This window comes from Symphalangus syndactylus, chromosome 7 (assembly GCF_028878055.3).
Source record: "Symphalangus syndactylus isolate Jambi chromosome 7, NHGRI_mSymSyn1-v2.1_pri, whole genome shotgun sequence".
NCBI classification, from domain to species: Eukaryota; Metazoa; Chordata; class Mammalia; order Primates; family Hylobatidae; genus Symphalangus; species Symphalangus syndactylus.
This window is the reverse complement of record NC_072429.2, coordinates 29,891-53,744: the sequence shown is the minus strand read 5'-3', so window position 1 is coordinate 53,744 and position 23,854 is coordinate 29,891. Positions and strand designations below refer to the sequence as shown.

Here is a 23,854-nt window from a genome sequence, read left to right as displayed (position 1 = left end):
CCCTAAAATCATCCTCTCTTCTTTAATATGTTAATAATCTGCTCCTGTGTAGTCACTCTGAAAGAGACTGCAACACCCATACATACTATCTCTCTTTTATTCTTGGCCGAATAGGGGTATCAGGTCTTCCCTAAGAAAGCACAAATATACACCCCCTCAGTCACCTATCTGGGCCTAGCTCTTACCCCCTGAACCCAAGGGCTCACAACAGACCACATATTCCCTCCTCCAGTCCTTCCCGCCTCCACAAGCTAAGCAAGAAATTCTCTCTTTTCCAGGATTAGCGAGATATTTTAGGCTCTGGGTTTTCTCCTTCGCTCTACTTACCAAACCGTTGTACCAAGCTGCTAAAGGCCCTCTCCATGAGCCTTTAAAACCAGCACAGCCTATTACCCAACCTTTCCATCTACTCCAAAAGGCTCTCATCTCAGCCCCTGTCCTCACTCTCCCAGACTTCACCAAACCTGTCTCCCTCTATACCGATGAACGGCGTGGAGTTGCAATACGTGTTCTAACCCTGTCTAAGGGACCCTTCCCCCCCAGATTGCTGCCTACCTCCCAAAACAGCTTGAGGCCACAGTTCTCGGATGGCCTGCCTGCCTCTGAGCATTGGTGGCAGCTGCTGTCCTCACCCTTAAAAGCCTAAAACTATCTCTTCATGCTAACCTAACAGTTTATTCAACCCATAACATCAAAAACGTGTTAGCTCACCGCAGTGTACTAAGTCTTTTCTCTGCCCCATGGCTCCTCCAGCTGTATGCTCTATTCACAGAAACTCCACACATCACCATGCTAACCACCTCCCATCTAAACTTGGCCACGCTCTTACCTGAAGCTACAACCGCCGAAGACTCTTCTTCACACTCTTCTGTGTGAATACTGTTCAAACCTTTCTTATACCTTTTCCAAACCTAACAGAAAAATCCCTTCCAGATGCACCCTTTACTTGGTTTGTAGATGGCAGCTCCTTCCTATATCTAGGACACCGACGTGCTGTCTATGCTATAGTGTCACCCCCCAACACTGTTGAAGCCAATCTGCTCCTCCTAGGCACCACCTCCCAAAAGGCTGAACTCATTGCCATCACTCAAGCTCTCACTCTAGCATCCAGAAAACAGATCAATATATTCAAATTCTTGTTATGCGTTCCATGTAGTGTACTCACATTCATCCCTCTGGAAAGAACGGGGTTTCCTAACTGCAAACAATACTCCTGTCATAAGTGGCTCTCTCATCAGCAAGCTCCTTCAAGCTGCCAGGCTCCTGCAGAAAGTTGCCATCATTCATTGCAGGGGCCACCAAACCCCAGACAATCAGCTGGAAATGCGCTAGCAGATCAGGTAGCCAAACAAGTAGCCCTACTACCCTTTCAAGGCCAGTTGCTATCCTTGTCCTTGTTCTCTCCTCTTTACTTCTAAGAAGAAAAAGAAGACTTCCGAGCCCAAAACCTTCAAAAGCAAGGACCATGTTATGTCAAGGAAGGGTGCTTAGTTCTTCCTCATTCTCAAAGCCTTTCTCACCTCCAAAGCTTCCACAACTCTTTCCATGTTGGTTACCAACCTCTTGCAACTTCTCCACCCTATTCTCTCTTGTCATCACCTTTCCAGCCATGTTCAAGAAATTATCCAGTCCTGCTCTATCTGCTACTCATTGTAACTTCAGGGCTCCCTCCAGCCTCTGCCTTTTCCTACCCACCAAGCCCAGGGCCAGGTACCTGGGGAAGATTGGCAAGTAGACTTCACTCATATGTCACATGATAAATGGCTCTGCTATCTTCTAGTCCTTGTGTGTACTTTCTCTGGGTTGGTAGAAGTGTTCTCAACAACTTCAGAAGGTGCAAATATCATCACACAAACTCATCATGCATACAATTCCCGTTTCAGACTCCCAACATCCATCCAGTCCGATAACGGTCCTGCCTTCATCAGCCAAATTACCCAAGGCATGTCTACATCCTTAAGAATAAAGTAAGTTCTCCACACACCCTACAGGCCTCAATCTTCAGGCAAAGTTGAAAAAATTAACTCTGTCCTTAAAGCCTAACTCTAATCGTGACAGGCAAGAAACCATTACACCACCACCCGGGTTGTGCCCTCCGGCTCCCTCTGCCACCCCCACCCTCGCCTTCGCCTCCACCTCTGATCCAAAGTCATGACTGATTCCAGGTATTTCACAACCAATAAAAACGGAGAAATATTTGAACTAAAAGCTGAACTCAACAATGAAAAGAAAGAAAAGAGAAAGGAGGCTGTGAAGAAAGTGATTGCTGCTATGACCGTGGGGAAGGATGTTAGTTCTCTCTTTCCAGATGTAGTGAACTGTATGCAGACTGACAATCTGGAACTAAAGAAGCTTGTGTATCTCTACTTGATGAACTATGCCAAGAGTCAGCCAGACATGGCCATCATGGCTGTAAACAGCTTTGTGAAGGATTGTGAAGATCCTAATCCTTTGATTCGAGACTTGGCAGTCAGAACCATGGGGTGCATCCGGGTAGACAAAATTACAGAGTATCTCTGTGAGCCGCTCTGCAAGTGCTTGAAGGATGAGGATCCCTATGTTCGGAAAACAGCAGCAGTCTGCGTGGCAAAACTGCATGATACGAATGCCCAAATGGTGGAAGATCAAGGATTTCTGGATTCTCTACGGGATCTCATAGCAGATTCAAATCCAATGGTGGTGGCTAAGGCTGTAGCGGCATTATCTGAAATCAGTGAGTCTCACCCAAACAGCAACTTACTTGATCTGAACCCACAGAACATTAGTAAGCTGCTGACAGCCCTGAATGAATGCACTGAACGGGGCCAGATTTTCTTCCTGGACTGCCTGTCTAATTATAACCCTAAAGATGATCAGGAGGCTCAGAGCATCTCTGAGTGGGTAACTCCCTGGCTATCCCATGCCAACTCAGCAGTGGTGCTTTCAGTGGTAAAAGTCCTAATGAAGTTTCTAGAATTGTTACCTAAGGATTCTGACTACTACAATATGCTGCTGAAGAAGTTAGGCCCTCCACTTGTCACTTTGCTGTCTGGGGAGCCAGAAGTGCAGTATGTCGCCCTGAGGAACATCAACTTAATTGTCCAGAAAAGGCCTGAAATCTTGAAGCAGGAAATCAAAGTCTTCTTTGTGAAGTACAGTGATCCCATCTATGTTAAACTAGAGAAGTTGGACACCATGATTCGTTTGGCATCTCAAGCCAACATTGCTCAGGTTCTGGCAGGACTGAAGGAATATGCCACAGAGGTGGATGTTGACTTTTTTCAAAAAGCTGTGCGGGCCATTGGACGGTGTGCCATCAAGGTGGAGCAATCTGCAGAGCGCTGTGTAAGCACATTGCTTGATCTAATCCAGACCAAAGTGAATTATGTGGTCCAAGAAGCGATTGTTGTCATCAGATCTTCCGCAAATACCCCAACAAGTATGAAAGTATTATTGCCACTCTATGTGAGAACTTAGACTCGCTGGATGAGCCAGGTGCTCGAGCAGCTATGATTTGGATTGTGGGAGAATATGCTGAAAGAATTGACAATGCAGATGAGTTACTAGAAAGCTTCCTGGAGGGTTTTCACAATGAAAGCGCCCAGATGCAGCTCACTCTGCTTACTGCCATAGTGAAGCTATTTCTTAAGAAACCATCAGAAACACAAGAGCTAGTCCAGCAGGTCTTGAGTTTGGCAACACAGGATTCTGATAATCCTGACCTTTGAGACCGGGGCTATATTTATTGGCGCCTTCTCCCAACTGACCCTGTCACAGCTAAAGAAGTAGTCTTGTCTGAGAAGCCACTGATCTCTGAGGAGGCGGACCTTATTGAGCCAACTCTGCTGGATGAGCTAATCTGCCACATTGGTTCTTTGGCCTCTGTGTATCATAAGCCTCCCAATGCTTTTGTGGAAGGAAGTCATGGAATTCACCACAAACAGTTGCCAATTCATCATGGGAGCACTGATGCAGGTGACAGCCCTGTTGGCACTACCAATGCAACAAACTTGGAACAGCCTCAGGTTATCCCCTCTTAAGGTGATCTTCTAGGGGATCTTTTAAACTTTGACCTCGGTCCCCCAGTCAATGTGCCACAGGTGTCCTCCATGCAGATGGGAGCAGTGGATCTCCTAGGAGGAGGACTAGATAGTCTATTGGGACAATCCTTCATCCCATCATCAGTGCCTGCAAGCTTTGCTCCTTCACCTACACCTGCTGTGGTCAGCAGTGGACTGAATGACCTGTTTGAACTCTCCACAGGGATAGGCATGGCACCTGATGGATATGTGGCTTCTAAGGCTGTCTGGCTACCTGCAGTAAAGGCTAAAGGCTTGGAGATTTCAGGAACATTTACTCACCGCCAAGGGCTCATCTATATGGAAATGAACTTCACCAATAAAGCTCTGCAGCATATGACAGATTTTGCAATCCAGTTTAACAAAAATAGCTTTGGTGTCATCCCCAGCACTCCTCTGGCCATCCATACACCACTGATGCCAAACCAGAGCATTGATGTCTCCCTGCCTCTCAATACCTTGGGCCCAGTCATGAAGATGAAACCTCTGAATAAACTCCAGGTGGCTGTGAAAAACAATATCGATGTTTTCTACTTCAGCTGCCTCGTCCCACTCAATGTGCTTTTTGTAGAAGATGGCAAAATGGAGCGCCAGGTCTTCCTTGCAACATGGAAGGACATTCCCAATGAAAATGAACTTCAGTTTCAGATTAAGGAATGTCATTTAAATGCTGACACTGTTTCCAGCAAGTTGCAAAACAATAATGTTTATACTATTGCCAAGAGGAATGTGGAAGGGCAGAACATGCTGTACCAATCCCTGAAGCTCACTAATGGCATTTGGATTTTGACTGAACTACGTATCCAGCCAGGAAACCCCAATTACACGCTGTCACTGAAGTGTAGAGCTCCTGAGGTCTCTCAATACATCTATCAGGTCTACGACAGCATTTTGAAAAACTAACAAGACTGGTCCAGTACCTTTCAATCATGCCGTGATCGGTGCAAGTCAAGAACTCTTAACTGGAAGAAATTGTATTGCTGTGTAGAATCTGAACACACTAAGGCCACCTAGCAAGGTAGTAACTAGTCTAACCTGTGCTAACATTAGGGCACAACTTGTTGGATAGTTTTAGCTTCTTGTGAACATTTGTAACCACTGCTTCAGTCACCTCCCACCTCTTGCCACCTGCTGCTGCTATCTGTCCTTACTTGTGGGCTTCTCCATGCTGTACCAATGGCTGGCTTTTTCTACACCCTCTTTTGAGTGTAGTTTGGTGTTTTGTAATTGAGAGCTCATTTCAAAAGCAGAAAAAGACAACAAATATTAAAGCAAGGAAAAGTGTCAAAAAAAAACAAAACAAAAACAAACAAACAAAAAACGCCCAACACACCAAGCGGGCTCTAGAAACCCGCGAGTCATGGACAAAAAAATCTCCCTTTTGCCCTCATGAGACTTTGCACAACACCAAAACCAACCTCTTTTTCTTTTTGCTTTGTTTTTGTTTTGTTTTGTTTTTATTATACTTTAAGTTTTAGGGCACATGGGCACAACGTGGAGGTTAGTTACATATGTATCCATGTGCCATGTTGGTGTGCTGCATCCATTAACTCATCATTTACATTAGGTATATCTCCTAATGCTATTCCTCCCCCCTCCCCCCACCCCACAACAGTCCCTGGTGTGTGATGTTCCCCTTCCTGTGTCCATGTGTTCTCATTGTTCAATTCTCTCCTGTGAGTGAGAACATGTGGTGTTTGGTTTTTTGTTCTTGTGATAGTTTGCTGAGAATGATGGTTTCCAGCTTCATCCATGTCCCTCCAAAGACATGAACTCATCATTTTTTATGGCTGCATAGTATTCCGTGGTGTATATATGCACATTGTCTTAATCTAGTCTATCATTGTTGGACATTTGGGTTGGTTCCAAGTCTTTGCAGTTGTGAATAGTGCCACAATAAACATGCATCTGCATGTATCTCTATAGCAGCATGATTTATAATCCTTTGGGTATATACCCAGTAATGGGATGGCTGGGTCAAATGGTATTTCTAGTTCTGGATCCCTGAGGAATCGCCACACTGACTTCCACAATGGTTGAACTAGTTTACAGTCCCACCAGCAGTGTAAAAGTGTTCCTATATCTGCACATCCTCTCCAGCACCTGTTGTTTCCTGACTTTTTAATGATAGCCATTCTAACTGGTGTGAGATGGTATCTCATTGTGGTTTTGATTTGCATTTCTCTGATGGCCAGTGATGATGGGCATTTTTTCATGTGTCTTTTGGCTGCATAAATGTCTTCTTTTGAGAAGTGTCTGTTCATGTCCTTTGCCCACTTTTTGATGGGGTTGTTTGTTTTTGTTTTTTTTTTTGTAAATATGTTTGAGTTCATTGTAGATTCTGGATATTAGCCCTTTGTCAGATGAGTAGATTGCAAAAATTTTCTCCCAATCTGTAGGTTGCCTGTTGATTCTGATGGTAGTTTCTTTTGCTGTGTGGAAGATCTTGAGTTTAATTAGATCCCATTTGTCAATTTTGGCTTTTGTTGCCATTGCTTTTGGTGTTTTAGACATGAAATCCTTGCCCATGCCTATGTCCTGAATGGTATTGCCTAGGTTTTCTTCTAGGGTTTTTACGGTTTTAGGTCTAACATATAAATCTTTAATCCATCTTGAATTAATTTTTGTATAAGGTGTAAGGAAGGGATCCAGTTTCTGTTTTCTACATATGGCTAGCCAGTTTTCCCAGCACCATTTATTAAACATGGAATCATTTCCCTATTTGTTGTTTTTGTTAGGTTTGTCAAAGTTCACATGGTTGTAGATATACAGCATTATTTCTGAGGGCTCCAGCTTTGTTCTTTTGGCTTAGGATTGACTTGGCAATGTGGGCTCTTTTTTGGTTCTATATGAACTTTAAAGTAGTTTTTTCCAATTCTGTGAAGACAGTCCTTGGTATCTTGATAGGGATGGCATTGAATCTATAAATTACCTTAGGCAGTATGACCATTTTCATGATATTGATTCCTCCTACCCATGAGCATGGAATATTCTTCCATTTGTTTGTATCCTCTTTTATTTCATTGAGCAGCAGTTTGTAGTTCTCCTTGAAGAGGTCCTTCACGTCCTTTGTAATTTGGATTCCTAGGTATTTTATTCCCTTTGAAGCAATTGTGAATGGGACTTCACTCATGATTTGGCTCTCTGTTTGCCTGTTATTGGTGTAGAAGAATGCTTGTGATTTTTGCACATTTATTTTGTATCCTGAGACTTTGCTGATGTTGCCTATCAGTTTAAGGAGATTTTGGGCTGATCTGATGGGGTTTTCTAGATATACAATCATGTCATCTGCAAACTGGGATAATTTGACTTCCTCTTTTCCTAATTGAATACCCTTTATTTCCTTCTCCTGCCTGATTGCCCTGGCCAGAACTTCCAACACTATGTTGAATAGGAGTGGTGAGAGAGGGCATCCCTGTCTTGTGCCAGTTTTCAAAGGGAATGCTCAGTTTTTGCTCATTCAGTATGATATTGCCTCTGGGTTGCTCATAGATAGCTCACATTATTTTGAGATACGTCCCATCAATACCTATTTTATTGAGAGTTTTTAGTCTGAAGGGTTGTTGAATTTTGTCAAAGGCCTTTTCTGCATCTGTTGAGATAATCATGTGGTTTTTGTCTTTGGTTCTGTTTATATGCTGGATTAAGTTTATTGATTTGCATATGTTGAACCAGCCTTGCATCCCAGGGATGTGGCCCACTTGGTCATGGTGGATAAGCTTTTTGATGTGCTGCTGGATTCGGTTTGCCAGTATTTTATTGAGGGTTTCTGCATTGATGTTCATCGGGGATATTGTTCTAAATTCTCTTTTTTTGTTGTGTCTCTGCCAGGCTTTGTTACCAGGAGATGCTGGCCTCATAAAATGAGCTAGGGAGGGTTCCCTCTTTTTCTATTGATTGGAATAGTTTCAGAAGGAATGGTACCAGCTCCTCCTTGTACCTCTGGTAGAATTCAGCTGTGAAACCATCTGGTCCTGGACTTTTTTTAGTTGGTAAGCTATTAATTATTGCCTCAATTTCAGAGCCTTTTATTGGTCTATTCAGAGATTCAACTTCTTCCTGGTTTAGTCTTGGGAGGGTGTATTTGTCGAGGAATTTATCCATTTCTTCTAGATTTTCTAGTTTTATTGCATAGAGCTGTTTATAGTATTATCTGATGGTAGTTTGTATTTCTATGGGATCAATGGTGATATCCCCTTTATCATTTTTTATTGCATCTATTTGATTCTTGTCTCTTTTCTTGTTTATTAGTCTTGCTAGCGGTCTATCAATTTTGTTGATCTTTTAAAAAAACCAGTTCCTGGATTTATTGATTTTTTGAAGGTTTTTTGTGTCTCTATTTCCTTCAATTCTGCTCTGATCTTAGTTATTTCTTGCCTTCTGCTAGTTTTTGAATGTGTTTGCTCTTGCTTCTCTAGTTCTTTTAATTGTGATGTTAGGGTGTCAATGTTAGATCTTTCCTGCTTTCTCTTGTGGGCATTTAGTGCTATATATTTCCTTCTACACACTGCTTTGAATGTGTTGCAGAGATTCTGGTATGTTGTATCTTTGTTCTTGTTGGTTTCAAACAACATCTTTATTTCTACCTTCAATTGTTTATGTACCCAGTAGTCATTCTGGAGCAGGTTGTCCAGTTTCCATGTAGTTGCATGGTTTCGAGTGAGTTTCTTAATCCAGAGTTTTAGTTTGATTGCACTGTGGTCTGAGAGACAGTTTATTATAATTTCTATTCTTTTACGTTTGCTGAGGAGTGCTTTACTTCCAACTATGTGGTCGATTTTGGAATAGGTGTGGTGTGGTGCTGAAAAGAATGTGTATTCTGTTGATTTGGGGTGGAGAGTTCTGTAGATGTCTATCAGGTCACCTTGGTGCAGAACTGAGTTCATTTTCTGGGTATCTTTGTTAACTTTCTGTCTCATTGATCTGTCTAATGTTGACAGTGGGGTGTTAAAGTCTCCCATTATTATTGTGTGGGAGTCTAAGTCTCTTTGTGAGTCTCTAAGGACTTACTTTATCAATCTGGGTGCTCCTGTATTGGGTGCATATATATTTAGGATAGTTAGCTCTTCTTGTTGAATTGATCCCTTTACCATTATGTAATGGCCTTCTTTGTCTCTTTTGATCTTTGTTGGTTTAAAGTCTGTTTTATCAGAGACTAGGATTGCAACCCCTGCCTTTTTTGTTTTCCATTTGCTTGGTAGATCTTCCTCCATCCCTTTATTTTGAGTCTATGTGTGTCTCTGCACGTGAGATGGGTTTCCTGAATACAGCACACTGATGGATCTTGACTCTTGATCCAATTTGCCAGTCTGTGTCTTTTAATTGGAGCATTTAGCCTATTTACATTTAAGGTTAATATTGTTATGTGTGAATTTGATCCTGTCATTATGATGTTAGCTGGTTATTTTGCTCATTATTTGATGCAGGTTCTTCCTAGCAGCAATGGCCTTTACAATTTGGCATGTTTTGCAGTGGCTGGTACGGGTTGTTCCTTTCCATGTTTACTTCCTCCTTCAGGAGTTCTTTTAGGTCAGGCCTGGTGGTGACAAAATCTTCCAGCACTTCCTTGTCTGTAAAGTATTTTATTTCGCCTTCACTTATGAAGCTTAGTTTGGCAGGATATCAAATTCTGGGTTGGAAATTCTTTTCTTTAAGAATGTTGAATATTGGCCCCCACTCTATTCTGGCTTGTAGAGTTTCTGCTGAGAGATCCACTTAGTCTGATGGGCTTCTTTTTGTGGGTAACCTGACCTTTCTCTCTGGCTGCTGTTAACATTTTTTCTTTCATTTCAACTTTGATGAATCTGACAATTATGTGTCTTGGAGTTGCTCTTCTTGAGGAGTATCTTTGTGGCATTCTCTGTATTTCCTGAATTTGAATATTGGCCTGCCTTGCTAGATTGGGGAAGTTCTCATGGATAATATCCTGCAGAGTGTTTTCCAAGTTAGTTCCATTCTCCCCATCACTTTTAGGTACACCAATCAGATGTAGATTTGGTCTTTTCACATAGTCCCATATTTCTTGGAGGCTTTGTTTGTTTCTTTTTATTCTTTCTTCTCTAAACTTCTCTTCTCGCTTCATTTCATTCATTTGATCTTCCATCACTGATACCCTTTCTTCCACTTGATGGAATTGGCTACTGAGGCTTGTGCATTCATCACGGAGTCTCATGCTGTGGTTTTCAGCTCCATCAAGTCCTTTAAGGACTTCTCTGCATTGGTTGCTCTAGTTAGCTATTCATCTAATTTTTTTTCAATGTTTTTAACTTCTTTGTCATGGGTTTGAATTTCCTCATTTAGCTTGGAGTAGTTTGATCGTCTGAAGCCTTCTTCTCTCAACTTGTCAAAGTCATTCTCCATCCAGCTTTGTTCCATTGCTGGTGAGTAGCTGCATTCCTTTGGAGGAGGAGAGGTGCTCTGATTTTTAGAATTTCCAGTTTTCCTTCTCTGTTTTTTCCCCATCTTTGTGGTTTTATCTACCTTTGGTCTTTGATGATGGTGATGTACAGATGACGTTTTGGTGTGGATGTCCTTTCTATTGTTCTAACAGTCAGGACCCTCAGCTGCAGGTCTGTTGGAGTTTGTTGGAGGTCCACTCCAGACCCTGTTTGCCTGGGTATCAGCAGTGGAGGCTGCAGAACAGCTGATATTAGTGAACAGCAAATGTGGCTGCCTGATCGTTCCTCTCAAAGTTTTGTCTCAGAGGAGTACCCAGCCGTGTGAGGGGTCAGTCTGCCCCTGCTGGGGGGTGCCTCCCATTTAGGCTACTTGGTTGTCAGGGACCCACTGGAGGAGGCAGTCTGTCCTTTCTCAGATCTGCAGCTGCGTGCTGGGAGAACCAGTACTCTCTTCAAGGCTGTCAGACAGGGACGTTTAAGTCTGCAGAGGTTTCTGCTTCCTTTTGTTTGGCTATGCTCTGTCCCCAGAGGTGGAGTCTACAGAGGCAAGCAGGCATCCTTGAGCTGCAGTGTCTCCACCCAGTTTGAGCTTCCTGGCCACTTTGTTTACCTACTCAAGCCTCAGCAATGGCAGGCAGCCCTCTCCCAGCCTCACTGCCACCTTGCAGTTTGATCTCAGACTGCTGTGCTAGGTATGAGTGAGGCTTCATGGGCATAGGACCCTCCAAGTCAGGTGCGGGATATAATCTCCTGGTGTGCCATTTGCTAAGAATGTTGGAAAAGCACAGTATTATGTTGGCAGTGACCTGATTTTCCAGGTGCCATCTGTCACCCCTTTCTTTGATTAGGAAAGGGAATTCCCTGACCCCTTGCGCTTCCTGGGTGAGGCAATGCCTCGCTCTGCTTTGGTTCATGCTCGGTGCACTGCACCCACTGTCCTGCATGCACCGTCTGATACTCCCCAGTGAGATGAACCCAGTACCTCTGTTGGAAATGCAGAAATTACCCATCTTCTGCATCGCTCATGCTGGGAGCTGTAGACTGGAGCTGTTCCTATTTGGCCATCTTGGATCCACCTCCTCTCTAATTATTAATATTTCTTTTTCTATAGTAATTTTGGTTTTGGTTTATTCTTGTTTTTCTAGTTCTTTGAGATAGGTCATTATATTTTTTATTTGAAACCTTTCTACTTTTTTCATGTAGGCATTTCTTGTTCTAAACTTGTCTCTTAATAGTGCTTCTGTTGAATCTCATAGATTTTGCTACTGCATGATATCATTTTTCTTTGTTTTAAGCAATTTCAAAATTGTTTCTTTTTTACCTGTTGGTTACAAGGAATATGTTGTTAAATTTTCATGGATTTTTCTAGTTTTGTCTTGTCGTTGATTTTATAATTTATTTCATTGTATTCAGATAAAATAATTAGTAAAATTTTTATTTTTAAAAATTTGTTGAGACTTGCTTAATGTCATCATATATCGTTAATTCTGGGGATGTTATATGTGCAGTAAAAAGAATCTTACATTCTGCAGCTGTTGGTTAAAATATTCTGTAAATGTCAACTACTTCGATTTGGTCTATGGTAGAGTTTAAATCTCATGTTGATTTTTTGTCTAAATATCTGTCCAATGCTGAAAAGGTGGTGGTGACATCCTCAACTATTATTGGACTTAGGTCTATCTCTCCTTTCAGGTACAATAATATTTGCTTAATATATCTCAATGGTTCATGGTTGTTTGCATATATATTTACATTTTTGTCTTTTTGAACAATTGATTCATTTATTATCATATTACATCTTTCTTTTTCTCTCCTTAAAGTTTTGGCTTAAAATATTTTGCTGATGTAAGTGTAGCTATTTCTGTTTGATTTGGGTTTCTGTTTGCATAGCATATCTCTTTCATCTTTTCAACTGCAGTCTATGTGTAACTTTATGGGTGAGATGAGTATATTTTAGGCTGTTTATAGTTGAGTCTTGTTTTTAATCCATTAGTCTATGTTTTGAGTTGTGTAATTTAATCCACTTATTTTCAAGATATTTATTTATTTATAGGTAAAGGCTTATCCTTTTATTTTTTCTCTTTATTTTGTATATCTCTTATTCCTTAATTTCTCTCTTATTACTTACTTTGACAGTTTTATAGTTTTCTATACTGATAAAGTTTGATTATTTTTTCTTTCTCCTTTGTCTATTGGCTCTATGAGTGAGTTATATAATTTTGTGTGTTTTTATGAAGTGGATTATCATCTTTTCACCTTCAGATGTTAGACTTTCTCAAATATTCCTTTTAAGGCTGGTTTAATGATAATAAATTCTTTAAGTTTTTGCTTGTTTGAGGAATACTTTATTCCTCTGTCTCTGACTTTTTTGTAGGATCAAAGTTTGCTTTATATAATATTCTTCATTGACATGATTATAAAACAAATTTTGTCACTTAGCATATATCATCCTATCCTTTCCTGGCCTATAAGTTAATGCTGAGAAATCCACTATTAGCTGAATGGAGTTTCCCTTATAGATGATGTGTCAGCTTTCTTCTGCCATTTTTAGAATACCTGCTTTGCATTTGACTTGATAATTTAACTATATGTGCATCAGTGAAGACCTTTTAGGATTGAAGTAACTTGGTGGAACTTTCAGCTTCTTGGATCTAGATGTTCATAATTTGTTAAAAACTTAAGAAGTTTTCTGCTATTATTTCATTGAATATAATTTCCATGCTGTTTATCTTCTCATTCTAGAATTCTCATAATGTTATTTTTTTCTTTTTTACTTGGTGATGTTGCATAAATTCTGTAGGATTACATTATTCTTTTTCTTCTTTCTTGTCTGTGTGAGTCATTTCAAAAACATGGTAATAGTTGGAAATTATTTCCTCTGCTTTGACTCTTATGTTCTTGAAGCACTAAATAGTATATTTTTTAAAAATTTTGTTCATTGCATTAAAGTATTTTATATTTTTGTGGGTACATAGTTGGTGGATATGTTTATGGGGTACATGAGATATTTTGATCCAAGCATGTTCTAGTGAAAAATTTTTACAACTAACAAATTCAATAAAGTTGCAGAATATAAAATTAACACACAAAATCAATAACATTTCTATTTACCTACAATAAGCAGCTGCAAAATAAATCAAAAAGGTCAAAAATAGTCACAAATAAAATTGAACATCTAGGAATTAATCAAAGAACTGAAAGAGCTCTATAATGAAAACTACAAAACACTGATGTAAGAAATTAAAGAGAATACCAAGAAATGAAAAAATATTCCAAGTTCATCAATTAGATGAATAAATATTGTTAAAATTTCTATAGAAAGCAAAATAATCTACTGATGCAATAAAATCCTGGAAATACCAATTACATTCTTCACCATGTATAAGGTATAAGGAAGGGATCCAGTTTCAGCTTTCTACATATGACTAGCCAGTTTTCCCAGCACCAATTATTAAACAGGGAATCCTTTCCCCATTTCTTGTTTTTGTCAGGTTTGTCAAAGATCAGATGCTTGTAGATGTGTGGTATTATTTCTGATGGCTCTGTTCTATTCCATTGGTTTATATCTCTGTTTTGGTACAACTACCATGCTGTTTTGGTAACTGTAGTCTTGTAGTATAGTTTGAATTCAGGTAGTGTGATGTCTCCAGCTTTGTTCTTTTGGCTTAGGATTGTCTTGGCAATGCGGGCTCTTTTTTGGTTCCATATGAACTTTAGAGTAGTTTTTTTCCAATTCTGTGAAGAAAGTCATTGGTAGCTTGATGGGAATGGCATTGAATCTATAAATTACCTTGGGCAGTATGACCATTTTCACAATATTGATTCCTCCTAACCATAAGCATGGAATGTTCTTCCATTTGTTTGTACTCTCTTTTATTTCGCTGAGCAGTGGTTTGTAGTTCTCCTTGAAGAGGTCCTTCACATCCCTTGTAAGTTGGATTCCTAGATATTTTATTCTCTTTGAAGCAATTGTGAATTGCTCATGAATTTTTCGCTCATGATTTGGCTCTCTGTTTTTCTGTTATTAGTGTATAAGAATGCTTGTGATTTTTGCACATTGATTTTGTATCCTGAGATTTTGTGAGGTTGCTTATCAGCTTAAAGAGATTTTGGGCTGAGATGATGAGGTTTTCTACATATACAGTCACGTTATCTGCAAATCATGGGCTTCTTTTCTAAGTGTGGGAGAGCATGGCCTGCATGACTGCTGGCTTCCAGCACGTGGTGTGCAAACCCATGCCAGGGTGTGTAATTCACTGTAGCCCTTGATAGAATATCAGGGGATAATGTTTGTTTTTTAATCTTCTGTTTTATTACCCTCAGCCAATTAACTTCTATCTATAGTAGAAGATATTTTGCCAATTTTTTTAATGGAAAAATACCGTGCTCCTTAAAAATTCTTTTAGAAGCGCAGCGTTTTCAATTTCATTACATTAAAATCACTAAAAGATAAAAAAAAAAGTGAAATGCACATATATAAGAAATTTTCTTTTTGCAAAATACTCTGTTTTGATTTGAAATGTTTGTGAATTTTCCATGAGTGTGTCCAGATGCATAGGGAGTTTATTCACTCAATTAAGTTAAAACGTTAGACAACATGGTAAATTCAAAAAGTAGTGAGGACACATTTTGTTTCTGTGTCTTTAACTGAGAAAACTGGCTGATGCCTCCTGTGTGCGAGCACTGTGTAGCTGACGCAGATACAGAAACCGAGGTTTTCTTACTTGCTGCTGCTGGCCCCGGCACTCGATTTCTGCTCCGGGAGGGCAGGGTATCTGTTTTTATTCTGACTCAGCAAGTGCCACACAAATACACACGGGTGTCTCTGCCCTCTAGTGGATCCTGACAGGAAGTGGGAGCAAATGTGACTAAAAAAATGAAAGATTTAAAAAATACTCATTATCTCCAGAGGGGATTTAGTTCTAAGAGTAGGCTTTTTTTTTTTCTTTTTCAAATGGGCTGATGGGTAAAAATAATACAAGACTGGAGGTGTTGGAAAAAAGCACACTGCATTTGCCTTTTGGCATCTGTGATGACTGAGTCCTTCCTCAGCTCTGCCACAGGGAGCACATTCACACGTATGTCACACATATACCAGGGTTAGGTCATAAAACCAACGGTCACCTGGAGGAAGCCACAAAGGCTATGAGACCAAATCTTCACCTAGAAGACACTTGATACTTCAGAAGCCGAGACCCTGCGAGGTGTCTCGGAGAGCTCAGCTGTGACCCTGCACTGTATGAAAGGGCGGGCCGTGGGGCCCAGGCAGGTGAAGAGAATTGTCCACTGTTGAGCATCGTCAGCCTAAAACCCACATGCAATGCTGTTGCTGCAAAACTGCTGACTGTTGAAGCCACAAACCACAGAAACAGACTCCCTTTATGGTCCTCACTGTGTAACTAGTGACTTTTCAGAGGATGAAGATTAAACATATTAATGATAAATTCAATGTGTCAGAAGAAACACTAGGAGATTTTCTAACCTCTACTACCCAGACTTTTTTTTTGCAAGATTTGTGAATTATTGTAAATAAGGTCACAGAGGCCAAAGTTCTCCCCTGATCATCCAGAAAGAGGCAGGCTGCTAAACCCCATGCCTGAGACATCTGTGTTTTCTTAGGATAATACAAAAATTAAATATAAGGGAGAGAGAGAGGGACAGAAAGAGACAGAGAGATAGAGAATTGGAGTTAAGAGGAAACATTTTCATGTTTTGCCCCCCAAAATTCCCAGTGAACATTCCCATTGCCAGCGGGTGAAATCCAAGGCCCTGGCTCCAGGATCCTGCTCTTTCCTTTGGTGACTCTTGTGCAGATTTGGCATAAAACAATATGGAACTTGTTACACTTCTCTGGACAAGTCATTATGCTCATGCTTTTGGCTCACAGGCTCCACTTCCCTGGACACCTCTTTGCCGTAAGCTTCAAGTAATTCAGCTTCACCTGTCAGAGAAGAGCTCAGGTGTCACTTCCTCTAAGGACCTCCCTAGCCACCTCTCCAGCAGAAGGGCCCCCACCTTGCTCTTTGCACCTCTGTCCCTTGAGGTGCTGCTGTCCTCTGTGGAGGGTTGAACCCTGGGAACTAGAGCACCTTTCATGCTGGAGACACTTGGCACTCAGTAAGTGTGTGCTGAGTGGATACTAGTGCATCAAGCTTGCACAGCCTTACAATGTGCACTCTCATGTCTGGAATAGATCCTTATTTTCATTCTTGGTAAAATGAGTAAGTGGGGCTGGGTGACCTATACTTTCCTTTCAACTCAGAAGTCCACATTGAGCCTGACATCAAATAGCTTCCCAGCCAGTGCCAGGTGAGGACCCAGGTTGTTCAATGTGCCCATGTCCCCCAAAGAGTGGGAAAAGCATGGAGAAATGGGACTAGCTCTGCTGCCTGCTGCCCAGTGCCAGCCAGCAACTCCAGGCTCACAAAGCCAAGGCAAAGGCACCTGCAGGAGATCTTGGTTATTCACTAGCTGTGATTGGACTGGGAGGGGAGTGTGTTCACTTCTAATTTTCCAGGGACTAGCATGAGACAGTAAAGTTTGAAATGTGTTGTTTTTTTGTCTTGGCCAAAAAAAAAAAAAAAGGTGTTTTTAGCTTCTCATCCTTGGAGCCACTGACATTAGCTATGGGCCTGATATTTTAAGAAAACTTGAAAATTAACTATGTGAACCAGTAATCTCCAAAGTAATATTTTGATAAATAGAGTAATTGTTTATCACAGCAAAACCATTTTTTAAGTGGGCAAAACTCAGGAGGATAGGAAAACACACTCTTGAAAGCAGGTGGTGATGCCCCCAAAATTCAGCAAACTGCAGGGACACGTGTTGTTCTACCCCAGGTCAGAGTGTGTCAGTCATCACTCGATGCCACTCACAGACCACCAACTTCAGAATATCTAGGTGTAAAGCTCTCTACAAAAGTCATAACATAATAATGTAAATAAATTATTATTTATATTACACTATTATATAATGCAAAGTCTATTAAAACATGTTTGTCTTCAGAGAATGGCCTTGGTTCCTGTGGGCAGTGTCTCCTCATGTAAAGGTAGTGCATTCCTGCTAAATCATGGACAAAACGGGCCTCCAGGAGCTGCAGACTGCAGCAGCAGCAGCAGCTTCTCATCTACATCCTTCACTGCATGATACTGTTGTTGACTTCAAAAGGTCTTTTCGGTCTAGTTTTATCAAAAGAGCTAGTATTTCATGAGGATCTACTACATACCAGGTTCCAGGAAGCTAAATGCCTTTTGTTTGTTATTACTCACTAAATACAAATCACAACTCTCTTCCCATTTCTCACACAACAAAATTTAGCTGAGGGTGATTGAGTGACTTTCCCAGGGTCGCACAGCTAAGAGCAGAGTCGTGTTTAGGTTCATGTGGGAATGCTGAACACCAAAATGAACCAACAGAAATATCATACATTCCAAAAGCCTACTCAAGCCATTTGTTCTTATTTTAAGGAAAATCTTTATGCCAATTTTAAACTCCAAATACTTATGAATGGCAGAGATCTACAGATTTGATTCTGATGTAAGAAATGATGCTCATCAGCTGGTTACTGCTACCACTCCATAACCCCGAGCATAGTGGACAAATGTCTAAGCCTCGTGGTTAGTGAGGACAATGCTGGTGGAGGCTGAAGTTATCATGCAGTGACTCACACAAGCTTAGGCAGATTTGGTGATATATGACACAGAGATGCAAATAAATGCTGTAGCTGACACGCACAGGCTGGCTCTGGGAGATGCAGAAGGAGCACATCACCCAAAATAGAGCCAGACAGACATCTTTAAGGAAGGAGCAAAGGGGGCTGCATCTTAAAGAATGAAGAAGAGATTTGTCATGAGAGATGGGACAGGAAGTTCTTGAGAGGCAGAGGGAAAGCATGAGAATGTCGAGAAGGGAGGAGAGATTCTCGCACATCTGGGAAACTTACAATCCATCAGCATGGCCAAAAGGAAAATCAGGAGAAGGAGCGGAAATAATAGATGAGGCTGGATATAGAAGCAGGGTTGAAGCTGTGTTGATTGTGGTAAAGAGTTGTGATTCTATCCAGAAGGCAATAGTTAGCATTCTAAACAGAGACCTTGTAAAACAAGAGTCAGCAAATATTTTCTGCGAAGGGCTAAATGTTAATTATTTTTTTCCAAGCCATATGGTCCCTCTCTCAATGACTCAGCTATTCCATTATACTATGAAAGTAGCCAGAGACATTATATAACACATGTATGAGACTGTGTCCCAGTACATCTTTACTTACAAATGCAGACTGTGTCAGACATCGCCCATGCATGGTAGTTTGCCACACCCTGTTTTAGAAAGCTCAGGTTTATGATGTGTTGGAGAATGCCTACAAGAGCTCTTCTTTTAAATGGTAGAGTGAACGTACACTGGAATTCTATCCTGCTTGACCCAAGGTCTTGATAGCGAAAGATAAAAAAGATAGATAGTAAATAGATAGATAGATGATAGGCAGGTGGATAGATAGATGATAGATAAAGAAAATACATAGCTGTTCCAGAAAACAGAAATGGATAACTTCATGAACCAAAAACAAAGTAATATACTTTAGAAAGGAAGCAGGCTGGAAAACTCACAGTTGCAAAGCAAATAGAATTTCCAGTTGCCTCTTGTAGCCCATTCCTGGAAGTAGTCACAGCCCAGTGTGTTTTGAATTCTTCCTCTGTTTTTTGTTTGTTTGTTGTTTGCTTTTTTGTGGGGTTTTTGTTGTTGTTGTTTGCTTTTTAAAAAAAAAATTCCCTTTCCCTGCTTTTTTCACAGCAGCCTTTGTCATTTCAATGACAAAGAATTTCCAATTGCCTCTTGTAGCCCATTCCTGGAAGTAGTCACAGCCCAGTATGTTTTGAATTCTTCCTCTGTTTTTTGTTTGTTTGTTGTTTGCTTTTTTGTGGGGTTTTTGTTGTTGTTGTTTGCTTTTTTAAAAAAATTCCCTTTCCCTGCTTTTTTCACAGCAGGCTTTGTCATTTCGAACACTGCAAGTGTTCTTTTTAAAAAAGTTATATCAACCTTTCAATTAAAATGCAACATGTCTGAAACTTGGTATCAGGAGAGGTAAGATGGACAAAGGAGCCCTTGTTACTGCACGTTTTCTTTCTCCAGACTTCACCTTGCACACAGTAACAGACAATGCACAAATCCACTTCCTTATGGACTGAAATTCTGAAATCCTTTTATGACTGGCCTTTCCATCCTTCAACTTCCCCTCTCCCATGCTGTGAATGATTGTATTGGACATTTTTGTTTTAATCTCAGTGACAGAGGAACACAGATAACTCTAATATAGCTGTAACCCAGGTGCTTCTGTTTCTAGCATGTATTTATTTTGTAGCAAACATTTACATCCATCAATTTTCACTGTCTTTTGAAAATAGATCCTACCTCATCTGAGGTAGGATGTTTCTAGTGGTTGTGTTCTGAGGGAGAAAAACTAATCGGTTCTCTTTCCACTGCATTCCAGGAACAGTAAGAGGACTTTGTGTATGAATAATTTGCTTCCACCTTACAGAGTGGGTAATAAGCAGATTAGTAAAAACAATTCTGCTTCACTTCAATACCAGCCTCCTCCAACTCATTTTTTCTCAACAAACTTATTTTTCCAGCAGAAGAATCCCAGACTTCTTAGAGAACCCAGTGACTTTTCACACCTTAAATCTGTGAAATCCTCATGTTTTCTTCTGCTGCATCCATAGTTCAAACAAAGATGAGGCAAAGCTAGACACATTCCTGAAGGAACCTAAGAAATTCGTCTCTTTCTTTCTCTGGAATGAAATGAATTATCTAGACCATCAGTTCTAATCTTCAAAAACCAAACCTGTTTGTGAGATCTCCTTCAAAAACTACTGTAGACTCCATAAACATGCTAGAATATTTATAAGTTTTTAAAATATTTGTTTTATTTGGAATCAATGTATTTGTAATTTTAGTGCTTGTGTTAATATAAGGGAGAAATGTTTAAATCTGTCTATGCCATATGTGCCTCTCGCTTATTGCCCAATTAATTGTAGCCTGAGGCTAAACTTTGGTTTCTGTATTTTTCAGAACAAATATAACTGATCTCAAAACATCTGCTTTTATTGTAGGAACTCGTGCTGCCATCTCCATTCCTCTCTCTTTTCTTGCAATCTGGGTGGAAGTTCTTTAATATGAAGATTTCAACCACCTTCACTCTACCATGTCCACTATCAGCACATTCAAATGTATCCAGCCAAGGCTGTCATCTTAGGCCAGGGATTTTTTAGGAATCTATTTTGCTCTGATGCGGCTGGCACCCCTTTGACTCAATTTATCACCCCAGGGCTCTTTTCATTTTAGGAGCCCAAGAGGGCAGAAAAAGAAGTAGGTGAGCAACTAAACCCTCTGAGTCAGGAGCGTCTCCCCTTGTGTTAAGCAATGTTGTAGAATATTTTATTTAGTAAGCTCCTAGCAATGAGCCACATGGCTGCTGAACACACATGCCTGCTTGCTGCTGTGAGCTCAGACACCATCATCATTAGTGTTTTCCACCCCTGGAGGGAATTATAAGGGCCACTTAATAACCTGTAAATCATAGAGTGTTAAAGGTGTTTCCCTGAAACACTGATGACAGAATGAAAGGTGAGGAGTGTTAGCCACAGGTCAAAAGTGCAGGAAAGTCTCTCAGTGTGGGTTGTTGAAGAAATGCAGGTCTTTTTTTTTTTGGAAGTCTCCCTAGAAGGGGGTCAAGGACTCTGCCCATTCTAGGATGAAAAATTGGGATATTAGGCACCCTCAGATATTTATCCCAAGGCTTCATTTTGGGCTCTTAATTAGTGTGTTCATCCACCACAATCTCAAATGCTAAGCAGAGCATTTGGATCTCTCCACAGTCCAAATCAGCACCGTCTTTTAAAGTTGAGTTTCTCATTATTCTCACCTGATATACCTTATTTATCCCACACCCACCCCAATAACATATTCTGCTCACTGTTATCTTTGAGACAACACTTGAATTTTACTCAGCCTGGAGTGCTCTTCACATGTCTTGTCCAGATCCAGTTTGGACTCATTCTTCAGCCCTGCATCAGTCAATGGAGGCTAGGTTAAACTGTGGTGACAAACAACCTCCAAATTTCAGTGGGTCAAAAATCTTTTTCCTCATTTATTTACATCTCATCATGAGTCAGGTGAGAGGTAGCTCTGTGTTGTGTCATCCTAACACAGGAATCCAGATGGAAGGAGGGACCATCAATAAGATCCCCATTGCTATAGAAAAGAGAAAAAAGCATGCAGAATAGAACTCTGTTTCTTGGAGATCTCTTCTGAAAAAGTTACATGTTATTTCATCTCACCTCCATTGGCAAAAAACAAACAAACAAACAAACAAAAAAGTCATGTGGCCATGCAAAAATTTAAGTAGGTAGGATGGAACAGTCAGAATGCATTCATAAAAAATGAACTGAAAACATTTGGAGAACAGCACCAATGACTATCATGAATGCCAATATGCATCCCTAACAACTCAGTACTATTACCCTCCAAACTTTTTATGTCTTGCAAAGGATTAGAACTTCATATCTGAAGCCATACCACTTAGAGGGAATGCAAAATACATAATGACATCTCCTTTAGGATATCCTTAGAGAATTCAAGGAAAAGAAGTTAAATAATTTAAAAGTGCTTTTGGGTACAGCTATTTAGCGCTAGAGGGTAAGATTAGAGATAGATCATAAAGATAATAATAAGGTTAGGGTTAGGGTTGGGATCTGGGTCAGAGTCAGGGCTGAAAGTATGGTTAGAGGTGGGGTCATGATCAGGGTCAAGATCAAAGTCAGGTTCAAACTAAGGGTGAGAATTAGGGAGCAGGGTAGAGATCAGAGTTTAGGTTCAGGTTCAAAGTCTTGGGACAGGGTTAGGATTAGGATTAGAACCAGAGCTTTGTTCTCCTCAGGACCCACCCAAAGGTGGGTCACCATGGCTTTGGAGCATGTCTACAGTGGTAGCGTGTCTACAGTGAAGACCAGAGTTTCATTGTCCTTAAGACTGACCTGGGGAGATGTGGCTGCAGGCCATTGAGGAAGGTGAGGCAAAAGCTTCCTGTCTGCTCCCCGTGTGCTGAGGACGAACTCTGCCATAGGCTTTACTTTCACAAGTTATATTCTACAAGTCTTGTTTTACAAAAGCATCCCTTCCTTGAGGCTTCAGCTGCTCACCACTGCTCATCATCATAGCGTGCCACAACATATGGTAAGATTTGGGCTTGTTTCTGGGGAGAGATCTTGATATAGAGAAAGGAGAAATGCTTAGAGCCACCATCAGGACTGTTGGGATGAAAGCTGGGGATGGGCAGAGGCTGGAGGAAACACGTGCACCCCTTGTAAACACTTTTATTCATGTTTTAATTACTCATTTTTCTTACAGTGTTAAAGTAGTAAAAATAGTACTGAAAAATTGAAAAGTAGGCATATTAAAAGTTGCAACGTTATTTAAGTTTACATATATTGTTTGTACCTCATAATTTTTCATTTTGTTGAGAAAGCCTAAGGTTAATTGGCAGCATATTTGTAATAGTAGACAGAATAATGTCTGTTTTATAAACATTGACATCCTACATTACATGTATGAACCCTGAAAATCTGAGACAGCTCTCAGATTTTTTAGAAAGTTTATTTTGCCAAGTTTGAGGATGCACGCCCATGATGCCTCCTCAGGAGGTCCTGACAACACGGGCCCAAGGTGATCATGGCACAGCTTGGCTTTATACACTTTAGAGAGACATGAGACATCAATCAATATGTGTAACATGTACATTGGTTCAGTCCAGAAAGGTGAGACAACTTGAAAAGAAGGCCAGACAGGGGGCTTCCAGGTCATAGGTAGGTAAGGGACAAATGGTTTCATTCTTTTGCGTTGCTGATTACCCTCTCCAAATGAGGCAATCAGATATGCATTTATCTTGGTGAGCAGATGGGTGACTTTGGATAGAATGGGAGGTAGATTTGCACTAAGCAGTTCCCAGCTTGACTTTTCCTTTTAGCTTTGTGATTTTGGGTCCCCAAGATTTATTTTCCCTTCACAAAGTCTAACATGTTTTCCTATGAGCATTAATTATTTATTGGGTATTTTATTGCACAAATAAGACATAGATTTTTTAAAAACCATCAACTTCATGCCTAGCTACATAGACATAATTACATAGAAGCTCAACTAAATTTGCAAACATTCCAGAGTTTGGGTTCCCAATAATTCTTTGTGATTCTTTAAAAGGTAAAGTATTTTTTTCCCATAAAACATAGCAACATGAAAATCACCCGTAGAATGTCCTGCCATTTTTGTTTCTCTAGTTTCCTCACTTTCTGCAAAGCCTTGCCGAGGAAATTGACTTTGAATATCATTTTACACTCTTCTGTTTTAGAA

At 40.5% G+C, this 23,854-nt stretch overlaps 2 protein-coding genes across 2 annotated transcripts in view; one reads left to right on the top strand and one right to left on the bottom strand.

Annotated features, from left to right (window-relative positions):
* Window positions 1-1,039, bottom strand: part of LOC129485660 (UDP-glucuronosyltransferase 2B15) — a 29,343-nt gene extending 28,304 nt beyond the window's left edge. Inside the window, exon 1 of the mRNA XM_055284730.2 lies at window positions 830-1,039. The gene's annotated coding sequence lies outside the window, so the exon portion shown is untranslated. The remainder of the gene's footprint in view (window positions 1-829) is intronic.
* Window positions 1,040-2,146: 1,107 nt separating this feature from the next.
* On the top strand, window positions 2,147-5,339 carry LOC134737187 (AP-2 complex subunit beta-like). Its single transcript, XM_063643099.1, is given in 3 exon segments — window positions 2,147-3,391; window positions 3,394-3,886; window positions 4,055-5,339. Coding segments are annotated over 3 exon segments (2,640 nt in total). The 5' UTR covers window positions 2,147-2,151; the 3' UTR covers window positions 4,962-5,339.
* The last annotated feature ends 18,515 nt before the right edge of the window (window positions 5,340-23,854 follow it).